This window comes from Phyllostomus hastatus, unplaced genomic scaffold, assembly GCF_019186645.2.
Source record: "Phyllostomus hastatus isolate PE091 unplaced genomic scaffold, TTU_PhHast_1.1 phas_contig_86, whole genome shotgun sequence".
Lineage (NCBI taxonomy): Eukaryota > Metazoa > Chordata > Mammalia > Chiroptera > Phyllostomidae > Phyllostomus > Phyllostomus hastatus.
Window position 1 is genome coordinate 48,986,778 of NW_025333977.1, and position 15,777 is coordinate 49,002,554.

The 15,777-nt window shown below is 37.9% G+C and overlaps 1 protein-coding gene across 1 annotated transcript in view; it reads right to left on the minus strand.

Moving 5' to 3' along the window:
• Positions 1-754: 754 nt before the first annotated feature.
• The window catches only part of ERICH6 (glutamate rich 6), a 36,765-nt gene continuing 21,742 nt past the window's right edge, over positions 755-15,777 (minus strand). Inside the window, exons 11-14 of the mRNA XM_045851888.1 lie at positions 11,047-11,132; positions 9,625-9,780; positions 6,779-7,007; positions 755-1,018 (exon numbers count right to left, since the gene is read on the minus strand). Coding sequence (XP_045707844.1) covers positions 755-1,018; positions 6,779-7,007; positions 9,625-9,780; positions 11,047-11,132 — 735 coding nt within the window. The remainder of the gene's footprint in view (positions 1,019-6,778; positions 7,008-9,624; positions 9,781-11,046; positions 11,133-15,777) is intronic.

The following is a 15,777-nucleotide window of genomic DNA, read 5'->3' on the forward strand; positions in this document are numbered from 1 at the left end:
GAGAGGCAGGGTCCAGGTGCTTGTCCAAGGCCATGTCCAGCTCTCAATTCTTCCATCTGCTCTGATAGTGATAAAGCAACTTTATCACTGAGCAGAAGAAACAATCAGTGCTGGGCTGTCCCTGCAAATTCTGCACAGCCCTCCTCTGTCCCCTTGGAAGGGGAGATACATAATGTTCCAGAATCCTTTGCCAGTAGCTCCTGGTAGGATTCCCGGCAAGAGGTGCCTGCCTGAGGTCTGCCAGGTGGGAGAGAAGCAGCAGCTGCCATTTATCCCTGGCAAGAGGGGCGGCCGTCCACGTGGACAGCAGTTATGCCTGCGCCCTACGGCCAGGTGGCGGCTTCCAGAGGAGCCCCTGCCACTCTTTCACATCAGTGCTGTTGGCTTCCTGGCTTCCTGAGATCCTCTCACTTCTAGATTTCCTGAAAGCCAGTGGGGTTTTCCTTGACCTCCACTTCCCCAGTCTTTCAGATGGTTTTGGAAGCGTCTAATTTCTCCCTGCTTTCTGTTTTCTTGATAATACTCTAACTGCTACAGACAGGTTTGCTGATTTTATCATTCTGTGGTGTCCTGAAGCAAGTTGTTTCTTCCCCAACCAAGAATGTAAACCAGTGACGATGCAGGATGTGTTCTAAATTTATAATAAAGCGTATTTCTTGGTCTTTTCTAGTCATTTTATACATGTTCCTTGAAATCTCCCATACCCCCTCCTAAAAAAAATCAATGAAATAAGTGAAAGCATCTGCATTTTTAGTTAAGTTTTTTCATTTATTATAGCTGCTATTGCTGTTATTTTATCTTGCTTTATACCAGAACTGTGACAGAGGGCCATTAGTTTTACAGAAAGTGAAGAAAGGTAAGATGGTTGCTTAAATTTTTCCCAAACCTGGCCAGATGGGAAATTTACACATCCTTCAAGTTTATGAAACAGGCGTCGAATCTTTATTAAAGTGGCCAGCAGAAGAAGGTCATTCTCGTTGATGTAGTGGTGAACTGGAATCTCCTCAGGGTTCATTAGCTTTTCAGCAAAGAGAAAGAGAAGGGAAGCTGAGGATCTGGTAGTGGGAATGCCCTTCTGTGGGCCGAGGCCAGTGGTTACACTAATTTGGGTTTGGATTCCCTCTTGAGTCTGATTATAAACAGGGGCAGTGGTGTTACTCTAACCTGAACAAGGGAGCGAGCTGAAATGCTGTGGAGACTTGAGAGACCAGAGTAGGCCAGAGTAAATTATTTGGATACTTTCAAATACTTACAATTTAGTCAAGTAATTTAACCAGCATATACTTGGGGAGCACAGAGATGCTGCAAACACAGTTTCTTCCTGGGAAGTGCCAAGTAGGGGCCCATGTTGTGAGCACTGGCTTGGAGGCTGATGGGGCACTGAGGGGGCAACCTTCCTCAAATGAGGTAGTACCTTAGCTGGGTTTTCAAAGAGGACTAGAAGGACTAAAACTCTTCCTTCTAAAAGGTACTCCTACCTCCAGGAGGCCGGTCCACATTAACCTCTCCATGACCCTTCCTCAGCCCCTGCTCTCCTTACTTCCTCATAGCCTGTGATTCAGGCTGACATCTGTTTGCAGCTGCAGGAAGGTGAATGGACCTGCTAGCACAGCCTTGCCTGCAAAGTTTCTAGTCTGTAGCTTCAGGACCAGCCTAGAGGGCCGTTTAGTGGGGCAGACTAAATATAAAGCTGAATTACTGCCCTCTGCAAGCTGAGTGACCACTTACCTGCAAAAGACACAAGAACTCACAATATCCTTCTGCATTTTCATCCCTCCTCCACAGACAGAAAGGATGGAGGGGAGGAAGGAAGGGCAGGAGGAAGGAGTATGAGATGGATGATAAGAATGGATCAGCATTTTTTAACTTCATTTCAATTCCAAATCTCATAATATGACAGAAAACTTTTTTGGAGATCAATAATGGTTTTAGAAAATATGAAAAATTTTCATCAGCAGAAATAATCTTCAGGAATTCTGAAAAACCAAAAAGCAGATGGGAGCCATATCCAGAGTGATAAATGACCGAATGAAACCATTAACCTAAAACACACACATTTGGAGCTGAAAGTCAACAGAAATGAGAAGCAGGAGGGGCCCTGAGGCAAATACTAGAATAGTGGGCAGGGAGGTAGCCCTTGTCCTCCCCCTGCGTTGAGCCTCATAGTGGGGCTAGCCTTCGACCCCTCCACCGCACATATATCCTCCCCACAGTCATCAGAAGCAAACTTCAATTAGCAGAATATGCAGGAAGATAGGGATTCTCCACCACAGAAATGAACACACAACCAAGAATCACCAAACATTTGAGGAATTTTGACTCCATGACAGAGAGGCACCAGATTTACCCATCAAAGATGCTTATATTCAAGGAAACAGAATTAGTAGCCAGAGGAAGACTTTAGAATATATATAGTTAACATTTTCTGAAGGATTTGAGAGGATTATTGTTATCAAGGAAAAGAAGTAACTGGAGGACTTGGAAGTTAATTCTATACATATAAAATATATAGCTAAAAATTTTAGAGTAACTGTTAAAATAGAACACATTATAAGACTGATTTTATTAGGTTGAGGAAAGCAGCAAAATCCATCTATATGTGTTTACAAGAGATACATCCAACTTGAAACTGGATTTAACTGGATTAAAAGGTTGGAAATCTAAGGGGGAAAACAGTGCAGCAAGCAAATGCTAACTAAAAGAAAGCAGGTATAGAAATTTAACATCAGGTAGAATAGCATTTAAGCCAAAGGCCATTAAAAAGGGAAATTGGGAAGAATTTTAACTTTATTGTTAAATAGTAAAGGCAGACAAGAATGATAAAATGAAAAATTATTTCAAACCCCACACCAAATCCCCTCATTGATACCCTGAGTCACATAATGGGCAGTGCTGAAGGGCAAATAAGTGAGGTGGAAGCTGGCACGGGGGGAGGGGTACAACTCACCGAGAAGATAGACAACATCTTAAATTTCCTAATCATGGAGTTTCAAGATATATAAAGAAAAATCTGGTAGAAATAGTATGAAAAATAGACAAATTCACACCAACGTTGGGAGACTTTCATATATTTCTTAGAAATAAACCAATACTATAAAAAGAAAGGAATAGAGAGAAGTGTGAATAGAACAATTAGACATGTGCAATTTTGTGCCAAAAATACTCCATGGGGAGGGGGTGTCTAATATGCATTGCATGAAAATTATGCAGTGAACCACAGAAAATGTTAATACATTTTAAACAGCAGGAAAAAATGCAAGCCATGTTCTTTGGCCATTAACAAGAAAGGGGTAGTAATTTTTTTATGTATATGAAAACTCAATAACTATGGGGTTGAAGTAATCCAAATAGAAATCATAAACTAGTTAGAAGTGAAAGAAAATTAGAGCGCTACATATTAAAACTTGTGGCATATGGCCCAAGAAGCCATATGAGTGCGTTCAGAGTGCCAGGGTGGAGGAAGGGGTGGGGGGTACTGCTAGTTTAGAATGGGTGGTCAGGACTCTGAGCAGAAATCTGAACAAAGGTAGGCAGCAGCCACATGCTAAATGTAGGAGGAACAGTTTTTAGGTTGAAGAAATAGTAAGTGCAGAAGTCCTGTAGCAGGGACACACCTGGCATTGTCTAGGAAAAGCAAGAAGGAGCAGGGTGAATGATAAGAGGGCATATTAAAATAAGGAAGTCCAGGTCAGGTACAGAATCGCAGGTCTTTTATAGGACCTTGGCTTACTTTGACTAAGATAAGAAGCCACTGGATAGTTTTGATCAGACTTATGTTTTCAAAGTATCACTCCAACTTGCCTGTAAGGAAGAGATAAGGAGACAGTAACCTACAAAGGAGTTCCCATCAGACTGTCAGCTGATTTCTCAAAGGAGATCTTGTGGGCAAAAAGGGGCTAGAAAGAACTATTCCAAGTCATGAAAGGCAAGGACCTACATCCAAGATTGCTCTATCCAGCAAAGCTTTCATTTAGAATGGAAGGGTAGATAAAGTGCTTCTCAGATAAGGTCAAGTTAAAAGAGTTCATCATCACCAAGCCCTTATTTTATGAAATGTTATAGGGACTTATCTAAGAGAAAGAAGATAAAAAACACGTATAATAAAATGACAGCAAACTCACAATTATTAACAACCACACCTAAAATAAAAGCAAAAAAGCAAAAGCCAGCTAAGCAAACAACTAGAACAGGAACAGAACCACAGAACTGGAAATCACATGGAGGGTCAGCAACAGGAGAGTGGGAGGAGGAGAGAGGGGGAAAAGGTACCAAGAATAAGTAGAATATATAGGAGGTAGAAAATAGACAGGGGGAGGGCAGGTGTAGTATGGGAAATGTAGAAGCTAAAGAACTTATGACACATGGACATGAACAAAAGGAGGGGAGTGTGGGTGGGAGAGGGTGTGTAGGGTGGAGGGGAATGAAAGGGGGATAATGGGACAACTGTAATAGCATAATCAATAAAAATATATATATTTTTTAAGATTTTATTTATTTATTTTTAGAGAGGGAAGGGAGGGAGAGAGAGAGAGAGAGAAACATCAATGTGTGGTTGCTGGGGGCCGTGGCCTGCAACCCAGGTATGTGGCCTGACTGAGAATCGAACCTGCGACACTTTGGTTCGCAGCCCGCGCTCAATCCACTGAGCTACACCAGCCAGGGCCAATAAAATATATTTTAAAAAAAAAGAAAACTAAAACATAAAAATAAAACTACCTCTGGAGGAAAAAAAAAAGAAATCAGCTGAGAGTCTTATGGGAACTCCTTTGTAGGTAATTCTCCTTTTGTCTTGCTGCTTTTAAGATTCTCTCCTTATCTTTAATCTTGGCTAATGTAATTATGATGTATCTTGGTATGTTCCTCCTTGAGTCCAACTTCTTTGGGACTCTCTGAGCTTCTTGGACTTCCTGGAAGTCTATTTCTTTTGCCAGCTTGGGGAAGTTCTCTTTTGTTATTTGTTCAAATAACTTTTCTGCTTGTTGCTCTTCCTCTTCTCCTTCTGGTACCCTTATAATTCGGATGTTGGAACATTTAAAGATGTCCTGGAGGTTCCTAAGCTTCTCCTCAATTTTTTGAATTCTTGTATGTTCATTCTTTTCTGATTGGATCTTTCTTTCTTCCTTCTGGTCCACACCATTGATTTGAGTCCCAGTTTCCTTCTCGTCACTGTTGGTTTCCTGTACATTTTCCTTTATTTCACTTAGTGTAGCCTTCCTTTTTTCATCTAATTTTCTACCAAATTCAGCCAATTCTGTGAGCACCCTCATTACCAGTGTTTTGAACTGTGCATCTGATAGGTTGGCTACCTCTTTGTTGTTTAGTTGTATTTTTTCTGGAGCTTTGATCTGTTCTTTTGTTTGGGCCATTTTTTTTTTTTTTGTCTTGATGTGCCTGTTAAGTATGAGGGGCGGAGCCTTAGATGTTCACCAGGGCAGGGCAACCCCTTTCACTGCTTTGTAACACAGTATGTTGGGGAGGGGTCCAAGAGGGAACAATGGCGCTTGCTCTACTTTCTGCCGGATTTCAGTCATTTCTCTATCCAGCAAAGCAACCTGGATAGTGGCAGATTTCAATCATTTCTGCAACTTCCCCCAAGCAACCTGGGCCCTTCTGGTGCTGATTCCCAGGTTGGTGGGTTTGTGTATGTTCTAGGACCCTGTGGGTCTCTCCCACGAACTCTCCTGTGAGGCTGGGAGTTTCTTCCAGCACCTCAACCCTCACAGGTGTTTATAATCAGTGATTTGAGGCTTTATTTCCTTACACTGGGACACTGGGTTGTGCAATCTGTCTCACTCCCCAGTTTCACCTGGTTTATCTGCACACCAGTATGGGACTGCCCTGTCTGCCAGCCACCCTGCGCACCACACCCCATTCCACAATCTGCCACCTTGCTGGGTCCACCAGCCACTGCTTTGCTGCAAGTTCCTCTCCGCCTCTCATACAGGTCTGGATGAATGTGTCTTCTTTAACTCCTTGGTTGTCGGACTTCCATACAGTTCGATTTTCTGTCAGTTCTGGTTTTATTGTGTTTTTTTTTTTAATTGTTGTTGTCCTTATTTTGGTTGTACGAAAAGGCACAGTGTGTCTATCTACGCCTCCATCTTGGCCAGAAGTTGAAGTCCATGTTCTTAACCAATGCACAGTATTGTCAGTTACTGAGAGTGTACTCTGGGCCATGCCTTGGGCAGGATAGAGGAATCAATAAGATAGAGATCCTGTAATTCAGGAGTTTACCATCTAGTAGGAAAAGTGGCTGTGAGGGCACTTTTAGAATACGCCATAGAATCATGGTTCAGAAAGAACAGGGATAGAGGTGAGCCCAGAGAAGGACATGACTGACCCTCATTGGGCTAAGGGCTAGGCAGTCTGGAAGTGTCTCCAAGGAAATAGGGTTTATGCTTGGCCTTGAACATGGTTAGAACCCAGGTCTCCTGACTTAGCTCAGGGCTTTCTACTATAGTACAAAGAAAAGCAAACACAATACAAAATCCTAAAACCAAACCCTCAAAGCAGCACTATACAGTCACAGAGCAAACACTAGGTAAATGTTACTTGGATTCAAGTCTGAATTAGAAGGAATTTGTGAGGATGAAGAAATAATTTATAAGACTCCTTCAACTCCATATGAAACTTTCACGTATGTGTTTTTAAATTGAATTCCAAAATTCTTAGTGGATGGTAGATGACATACAAGTATAATTTATCAGTAACAACACTAACAAAAGTTATTTTACTCTTATTATTCTAAATGCTTTAACTGTTTTTAAAAATGTCCTACCTTCACTTTGGTTCCGATATTGATTCTTGCCTGTTGGCCCATTGCTAGGAAAGTGATTGAAATCTTGTCTTGTTCTAACATGCGAATTCCAACATAATGGTTCAAAGCCAGGAAGACAGGTTTAAATGAAACAAAGGGTGAGGAGGCAACAGAACTTGACCAATTCCAAGCCCTTATTCTGTTGCCGGCTTGATCTGAACATTGGCCTCCCAAGATGTTGATGTACATCCTGGGAAGAAAGGATATTAACAATCACAAACAGAAACATTGTAATTCAACTCTGAAATTCACCCTGACATTTGCTAACCAAGGGGAGTAGTAGTCTATGCTAGCCAATAGCCTATAAATGATAGAAAACCTCAGGTGATAAGACTGTGACAGAATTCTATACTAATTTGAAGTACTAAGTTTAATTCAAGACCTTCTGATAAACAAAAATGGGTCTCATGGATGGAACCAGGATGGTAAAGGCATCTGGAAAATGATGTGCTGGGAAGAAGGATGAAGCAGGGTTTTAGTCTGGACAAGAAGAAATACAGGAGAGTAGGCTATACGTGAAAGACGGGAAAAGACCAGTGCTTAGATTTTCACCAGGCCAAAAAGAAGACCAGGGAGTGTTTACTCTGGGGAAAGCCAATCTGGCCTCAGTACAAGTGTTTTCTAACAGCACTGGCACCTGGGAGCCAGGAAGCCTAGGAAGCCTCTCATCAGGGTCAGGTGTGGGCAGAAGAGGCTCAGGAGACATCTCTGAAATCACTATGGTGGATAAGGGCTCTATAACAGAGCAGAAAGTGGAACTTAGGTGAGCTGGGTTCCCCAGTCTTTTGGCATCACTAATGCCACACTTTACTGCAAACATACAAATTTAGCTCTGCACAGTCTGCAAGCTAGTAGCACTAATGACTCCCATTCCACTTAGTTGTATCCTCATACTCTCTCATCTTCCAGCTTGAATCACCATCCCTTTCTTCAGGAGACAGAATATGTAGAGTTCTGGTACACAGAAAGTTGACTTAATTTGATAATGAATTATTTTTTAAAAACTAGATTGACCCTGGCTAGTGTGGCTTAGTGGATTGAGTCCCAGCCTGTGTACCAAAGGGTCACTGGTTCAATTCCCAATCAGGACACATGCCTAGGTTGCGGGCCAGGTCTCCAGATGTGGGCATGCAAGAGGCAACCACACATTGATGTTTCTCTCCCTCTCTTTTTTTCTCCCTTTCTCTAAAAATAAATAAATAAAATCTTTTAAAAAGACTATCTCTTAATATACAACTGGCTTCAAAATTAAAAAAACAACAACAACTAGATGAGCTGGTGATGAGTGACTCTTAAGTAAAATCATTAACATCTTATTTTCCTACTTATAAGCAGTAGTACTCTAATAGCAAAAGTACAAATGAGAAATTGAGGTGATTATTTTATATAGCTGGGAAGTAGGATACAAAATTATCTGGATAAATTATTTATTTGATAAACATTCTTTGAGTCTATATCATATACAGATACATGCTATGTAGCAGCAAAGACCTGGGGTATGCATTCAGAGATCTTCAGTCCAGCAGTTCAGGTGGGCTTGTTTCACAAGAGGCAGCTAGAAGAAGTTAGGACCATATCAAGGAATTATGTCAGAGGGCCCAAGAGTTGAGATGGTGGTTCAGAGGGCTTTACTGTCAAGGAAAAGTCCTAGAAACTAATGAATATCTAGTGACAATTAATGTAGTGCCCCAACAAACGTAAAACAGAGTTGCTAGTGAGCAACTCTGAAGGATAAGTAAAAATTGTCCAATATACAAGGAGATAGTGGATTGATTACTGCATTGGACTACAAACAAAAATAGCTTTCTGTGTCCTAACTCTCTCAAGTTCTGACCATGTCAAACTTTCATGCAATTGGAAGAATTTCTCAAGATGAGACTGTTATACCTCTAAATAATGTAAAGAGAGAATAACTTTCTGAAGAGCTAAATTGTATTTGAAGTTAGAATCTAAATTTTACTTGCTCATAAATGAAGTAATGTGAAATCAGAGTAGATAAGTTAGTAGATAAAAATGGGATCAAAATCTTAATTTCTCTAGAGATTTTGTTTGTATGTTATTGCTGTTGGTTGTGGCTACAGGAACTTACTAGTTAGAAATATATCTCAAACAATGACAACTTAGTGTAGCACCTGTCCACTGTAAATTATTTCCTCAGATGAGGCAGTGTAATATTATTAGGACCCAAATTCTAGAGAGACCATATGAATTCATATTCCAAATCCCTAGGGTGACCATATAATTTATATAAAGTTTTTATAATATTGAAATTGTATACTTCATATTTTCTTTCTGTTTATATAAAGAATATGATGAACTTTGTTTTATAAATTTGCCTAGGATTTTTCCACTGAGAAGCACATGGAAAGGTATAAATCAAATATTTCTCTGAATTACAAATTACTATCTAAGGACCACTAACTTACAGAAATTTTCTTAAAGCCATTTTATCATTTAAAAGGAAAAACAAAACGTCATTATAAGATGAATAAGTTCTGGGGATCTAATGTAGAGCATAGTAATTATACTTAATAATACTATGTTATATTCATAAGTTTCTAACAGAATATACATTAATTGTTCTCAATACAAAAAAATGGTAATTAGGTGGCATGGTGCAGGTATTAGCTGTTGTGGTAATCATTTTGCAGTTTTTAAGTGTATTGAATCAACATGGTTGTACACCTTTAAATTAGACAACATTGTATGTCAATTATATCTCAGTAAAGTTGGAAAAAATGAAAGGAAAAATAAAATTTCTCAAACTCAAGAAACACAATGGCAGCAGGAGAAAACTTGAAGCCTACCAGACATTTCCATTGGGATGATAGCAGGAACTTCTGCCAAAAGAATTCAGCACTGCCAGGATGGCAGGGTTAGCGGGCATGTCGTCTTGGACTATACAAGTGAAGCCATCTGTCTTGTTGGGCACTCGGATGATGGCTAGGTTTCCAGATGGGTAGCTGGGATCAGATAAGGTCATTGTTCTAATGGTCTTTGATTATTCTGGGAATAAATTCAATTTATGAGAGAGTCCTTTGAAAATGTAAAGCATTCTGAAAAATGGGAAGTACTATTTTTTATTCTAAAAATATTATGCTTTTTATGTGGATCAAAATATATTTATAAGACACAAATAACCCTCAACATAATACTAGCAAATGTAGCATCATATAAAAAGGATTATGTACCATAACAAAATGGAATTTATCCCAGGAATGCAAGGTTGGTTTAACATTTGAAAATCAATTAATGAGATATACTGTATTGACAGAATAAAGAGCAAATAAGAAAACATAGTAAAGCCCTAACCATTGTGGCTCAGATGGTTGGGTGTTATCCCACAAAATGAAAGGTCACTGTTTTGATTCCTGGTCAGGGCACATGCCTCGGTTGCAGGCCTGGTCCCAATTTGGGGCATGTGGGATAGGCAACAGATTGACATTTCTTTCCCTCTCTGTCATAAATTCCCCTCTCTCTAAAAAATAAATAAATAAATAAATAAATAAATAAAATCAATCTCTAAAAAACTAAAGAAAACATAATAAAGACTCAGTGTTTTCCCTTTAAGATCAGGAACTAAACAAAAATGTCCACTCACCCCATTTCTATTCAACATTGCACTGGAGGGTCTAGTCACAGCAATTTTATCAAAGAGAAGAAATGAAAGGCATCCAGACTGAAAATGGAAGAAGTAAAACGATCCCTATTTTCAGAATGCATTCTCTTATACACAGAAAGTCCTAAGGAATCCACAAAACAATATATTAGAACAAATGAGTTTAGTAGTGTTGTTGGCTACAAGAGCAACATATAAAAATAAATGGTACACTTTACCAGTGAACATTCTGAAAGAAAAATTAAGAAAGCAATTTCATTTACATACCATCAAAAGGAATCAAATATACTGAGGATGATTTACTGACTGTTAATACTTAGTCCTATCTAAGCTCACCATAAGTCCAGTGATGAAGTAAACACAAGATTGATAATGAATCATTTTGAAAATGAGCCACAGAGTCTTCAAGAGTTAAGATTTAAAGTCAGGACATGAAGTGATAACTATCAATAATAATAAAAGTTGCAGCAGTTATTTAACAGTTTTTCATTGGGTGGTAAAATTTGGGGATAATATCTATTTTAAAAAAATTTTCTATGTATTTTTTCTTTATCTGTCTTTTTGGGAAGAAATAAAGCTAATGAAAGTAACTTGTTGCTAGGAAGGATACAATATTTGCGTTGTTCCATCTGGAAATGAAGTCAGAAACTTGCTCCCATGTTTGTAGTTCTTCTCCAAGAGCTCATTTCTCACAATCTATAAATTACACAAAATAAATGGACACTTACCAGTTAATTTTTAAAGATAGAATGCAGTAAGTATGACAACAGACATCCTTTGCTTGCTAGACAGTTATACAAACCACTTCTTAGTTTAAATGTTTTGTCCTACTTCAGCAATAGGGACAGTGCTTAGGAATTATTAAAAATTGGCCCTAAACCCTATAGATAAACTGATAAAACCTTCTAGCAAAAATCTTACATATCTGTTTGAAGAGGTTTTATTTTACTTTACACACATCACTGTAAAAAACAAAAGATAAAAATCAGCCCTGCTATAATGAAAATATTCTATATCTTGATTGTAGTGGTGGTTACATAACTGTCGAAATTCATACAGCTGCACATCCAAGGAAGATACATTTTTTTCTCTAGGTAAATTATACTTCAGTAAACTGACTTTATACCCCAGTAGCAGCTGCAGCATCTGGTGCCTCCTCAAGGTTGATCTTGAAGTTCATCTGACTACAATGCTAGTGGAGTATGAAAAGATGAAGAAAGAAATACAGGGAGCTATTCCTTATTTTATCTCCAAGTTTAACTCTCTTATAGGTAATACTTCATAGGGAGATGAAATGTCCCCCAACAATATTTAATAATAAAATAAAGATTCAACTTGATTGTATTTATTTTTAACCCTGAATTGTGATACAATGGATATAAGAATTCCCAGGGCTAGCCAGTGAAACAACCTAAATTTTAATATAAATGTTGCCATTTATTTTAGAAGATAATATATTTTTCACTTTTAAAAATTATTAAATATGGCCCTGGCTGGTGTGACTCAGTGGACTGAGTGCTGGCCTGTGAACCAAAGGGTCGCCAGTTTGATTCCCAGTCAGGGCACATGCCTGGGTTGCAGGCCAGGTTCTCAGTAGGGGGTGCCTGAGAGGCAACCACACATTAATGTTTCTCTCTCTTTCCCTCCCTTCCCCTCTCTCCAAAAAATAAAAAATAAAAATAATCTTAAAAATAAAAAATATTTTAAAGATGTTTCAAAACAATTATGAAATACATTCAGGTTAAGTGCTAAAACATGCTATTTTGTTAATCAGTAATTATAAACTCCTGCATTATCACCACCCAAGTCAAGAAAGAAAACAATGCTGATACTCTAGAAGCCCCCAGTATGTTTATCCCAAAGTCAGTATCCTTCGTAGACATAAGCACTACTCTGATTTCAAAGTAATTTCTTTGCTTTCATAATTTCTTTTTTTTTTTTAGATTGTATTTATTTATTTTTAGAGAGGGAAGGGCAGGAGAAAGAAAGGGAGAGAAACATCAATGTGTGGTTGCTTTTTGTACCCGCTACTGGGGACTGGGCCAGCAACCCAAGCATGTGCCCTGGCTGGGAATCGAACCAGTGACCCTTTGATTCACAGGCTGGCGCTCAATCCACTGAGCCACACCAGCCAGGGCTGCTGTCATAATTTCTAAGCAATATAGTTTAATTTTTCCCAGTTCGAACTTTACACAAATGGAATCATACATTATATATTTTTAATATTTTACTTTTCTGTCAACATTGTTTCATAAATGTCCAAGTATATAGCTGTGGTCCAATAACTTTCATGTATATGTTAGAAACAATGACACTATGAACATTCTTATGAATGTATGCTGATACTCAGTTCCCACAGATATTAAACACAGAGGTGGAATTTCTGAATCCCAAGATGATGCCAAAATGATTTCCAAGTCATACCAATTTACACTCCCACTAGAGGCAAATAATAGTGATTGTTGCTCTATATCCTTTCCAACACAGTTAACTTTTTTTTTTTTTTTTGCCAATATGGTAGGTATGTACTGATCTCTAATTGTGATTTTAATATTCCTTTCCCAGGTTACCAGTGAGGTTGAGCTCCTTTACATATGTTTATAGATCATTTGAATTTTCTCCTTTGAGAAGTATGAAAGGTTTTTGAGCCCATTTTCTATTAGGGGAAATTTTTTCCTTGTCTTTTTACATTTAGAATATAAGCTCTTTGTATGTCACATGTGCTAAAATTTTTACTTTCTTGATTGTCTTTCACAACTTTAATTCATCAGATCTTTTATGGATACTGCTCTTTTCATCAGTTAGTAAATCTTTCCCTACCCTGAGATAATAGAGCTATTCTCCTATGTAAAAGAAATCTTTGTAGTTTTGTATTTCACATTTCAGTGTTTAACCCACTTGGAATTGATTTTTACACCTGATGTGAATAGTGGTTCCAATTTCACTAAAAAATAAGGATAATTGACTCTCCTGGCACCAAGTATGGAGAAGATTTTTCTTCCTCCGTTATTTTGCAGTGCCACTGCTGTCATAAATCAGACGTTTATGTATGCATGAGTCTGCTTCTGGACTCCTTATTGTTTCTTTATTCTACCCGAACACTACACTGTCTCAATTACTGTATTTTGTAATAGATCTTAATATCTGGTAGAGCATGTTCCTCCCTCCCGGCCTTCTCCTGCTCAGGACTGTTTCTATTTTTATGTAAATTTTAGAATCAGATGAGGTCAGTATCCCTCTTTTCTCAGCATACATGAATATCCAATCCTGTTAGAATTTGAAATTTGGAAAATGTTATCTTTAAAATAGCTAATCTTCCAATACATGAACAAATTTGTTAAATGGGTTGTTCAAATATTCTATTTTATTATTGCTCCTTTTTGATCTAATAGTCTTCTCAATTGTGACAGAGGTTGGTAAAAGTATCTCATTATGATCATGGATTTAAAATTTTTTTTTTATTTCTATAAATTTTTTTACATACTTTGAGGCTATGTTAATATGGGAATATATTTTGTAATGTTATATCTTCCTGGTGGATTAAAACCTTTATCATTATGAAGTGATCCTTTTTATCTCTTATAATGTTCTTTAGCATTTTCATGATATATTATTTTTATTAATTTATATTTAATCTTTTTGTATCCTTATATTTTAGATGTATCTTTTATAAACAGTAAATGGTTGATTTTTTTTTAAATTGACAGTCTTTGTTAACTGAAGTATTTAGTCTATGGTATTTATATACAATTACTGACATTCCTTGATGTTTTCTATTTACCTCTTATTATCTGTTTTTCTTTTCTCTTATGCTTTCTTATCTTTTGGGGGCATTTAAAATAAATTATTCTATTTTTTGCCCTACTTCTACTAACAGGGGGGTTATGCTCTCTGCTTCTGTTATTTTTCTGGCTACTCTAGAAATCTCAGCAAGCAAAGTTAATTTATCAAAGTCTGAAGTTAAGCTTTGGACTAGCCATGCTCCCAATAAAGGACTTTAGAACACTGTAACTGGATTTAGCCTTCTTGCAAAATCAGGTACTATTTTGTCATTCATTTTTATTCTGTCCTGTTTTATGAAATTCCATGGTCCATTATTATTATTACTGTTTTATCAGTCAACTTTTAGTTTTATCCATATTTATCATATATATTTTCTTCGCTCTTCATCTTTCTTGAATATCAGACCATCCAGTTACACAAAGAACATTCTTTAGAATTTCCTTTATGAGGGACTACTAGTGACAAACTCTTTGTTCTTGCCAAACAATGTCATTTGGGAGCACATTTTCTTGACTTGATGCAGACTTCTAGATTGACTGTTACTTTCTCTCAGCACACTGAAGACATTTCATTGCCTTCTGGCTTCTGTTGTTGCTGTTAGGAGATGTTATGATTATAAAATTATTTTATGATCTTACTGTCCTCCTTTATATGTAAATGGGAGCTTTTTTTCTTCTGCTTTCAAGTTTTTCTTTCTTTGACACTGCAAAGTGTCTAGAAGTTACAAAAATAACCACCCTGCTTGGCATTCATTGGACTTCTTAAATCCATGGATTGGTCTCTTTTGTCAGTTCTGGAAAATTATCCATTATCTCTTCAAATATTACCTCTGCCTGATTATCTTTCTTCTCCCCTAGGATTTTGAATAAATACATTTCAGATCCCTCATTTTATTTTCAAATCATATACTCTCTTCAGTTTTCCTTACCTTTTTTTGTCCCCCTGGTGAATTTTAATAATTTTTTAACCCTTTTCCCAAGTCATTAGTTCTATCTTAGTTGGCTCTAACCTGTCTTTAACTCTTATCTTTTAAGGTTTTTTACTTCAGTTGTTGTTTTCATTTCTATAAGTTTATATTTTCTTTTCAAACCTGTATGTCATTTTATAGTTTTCTGTTCCCTCCAAATATCTTGAAGCCAATTATTTCTTTTTATAAAAATAGTTAACCCTGTGCCACTCAACTTTCCAGCCTACCCAAGCCGTTTCCAGTGGCTATTTCATATGAATGACCTGACTTGGTTCATGCTTCATACTTTCCTAACATCTCCCAAATAAGCTGCATCTGGCCTCAGCATGCCCTGTACCTCCCAGTAAGTGGCCCTGGGCCTGGCACTAGCAGCACCTGGCCTTGGTTCACAACTTTGCCTCACCTGGGCACATCTAACTTGGCACAAGTAGCAGCCATCTGAAGATCACTTTGTAGCTCATGCCAAGAGACCCCTGGCAGAGTACAGGTGGTGGCTGACCTTGGCCTATACCTCCTGGGAGGCCCCAGAGCCAGCACGCTCAGTCAGCAGCTTCAGACAACGTTGAAGCATTGCCACCCAACCACTTCTAC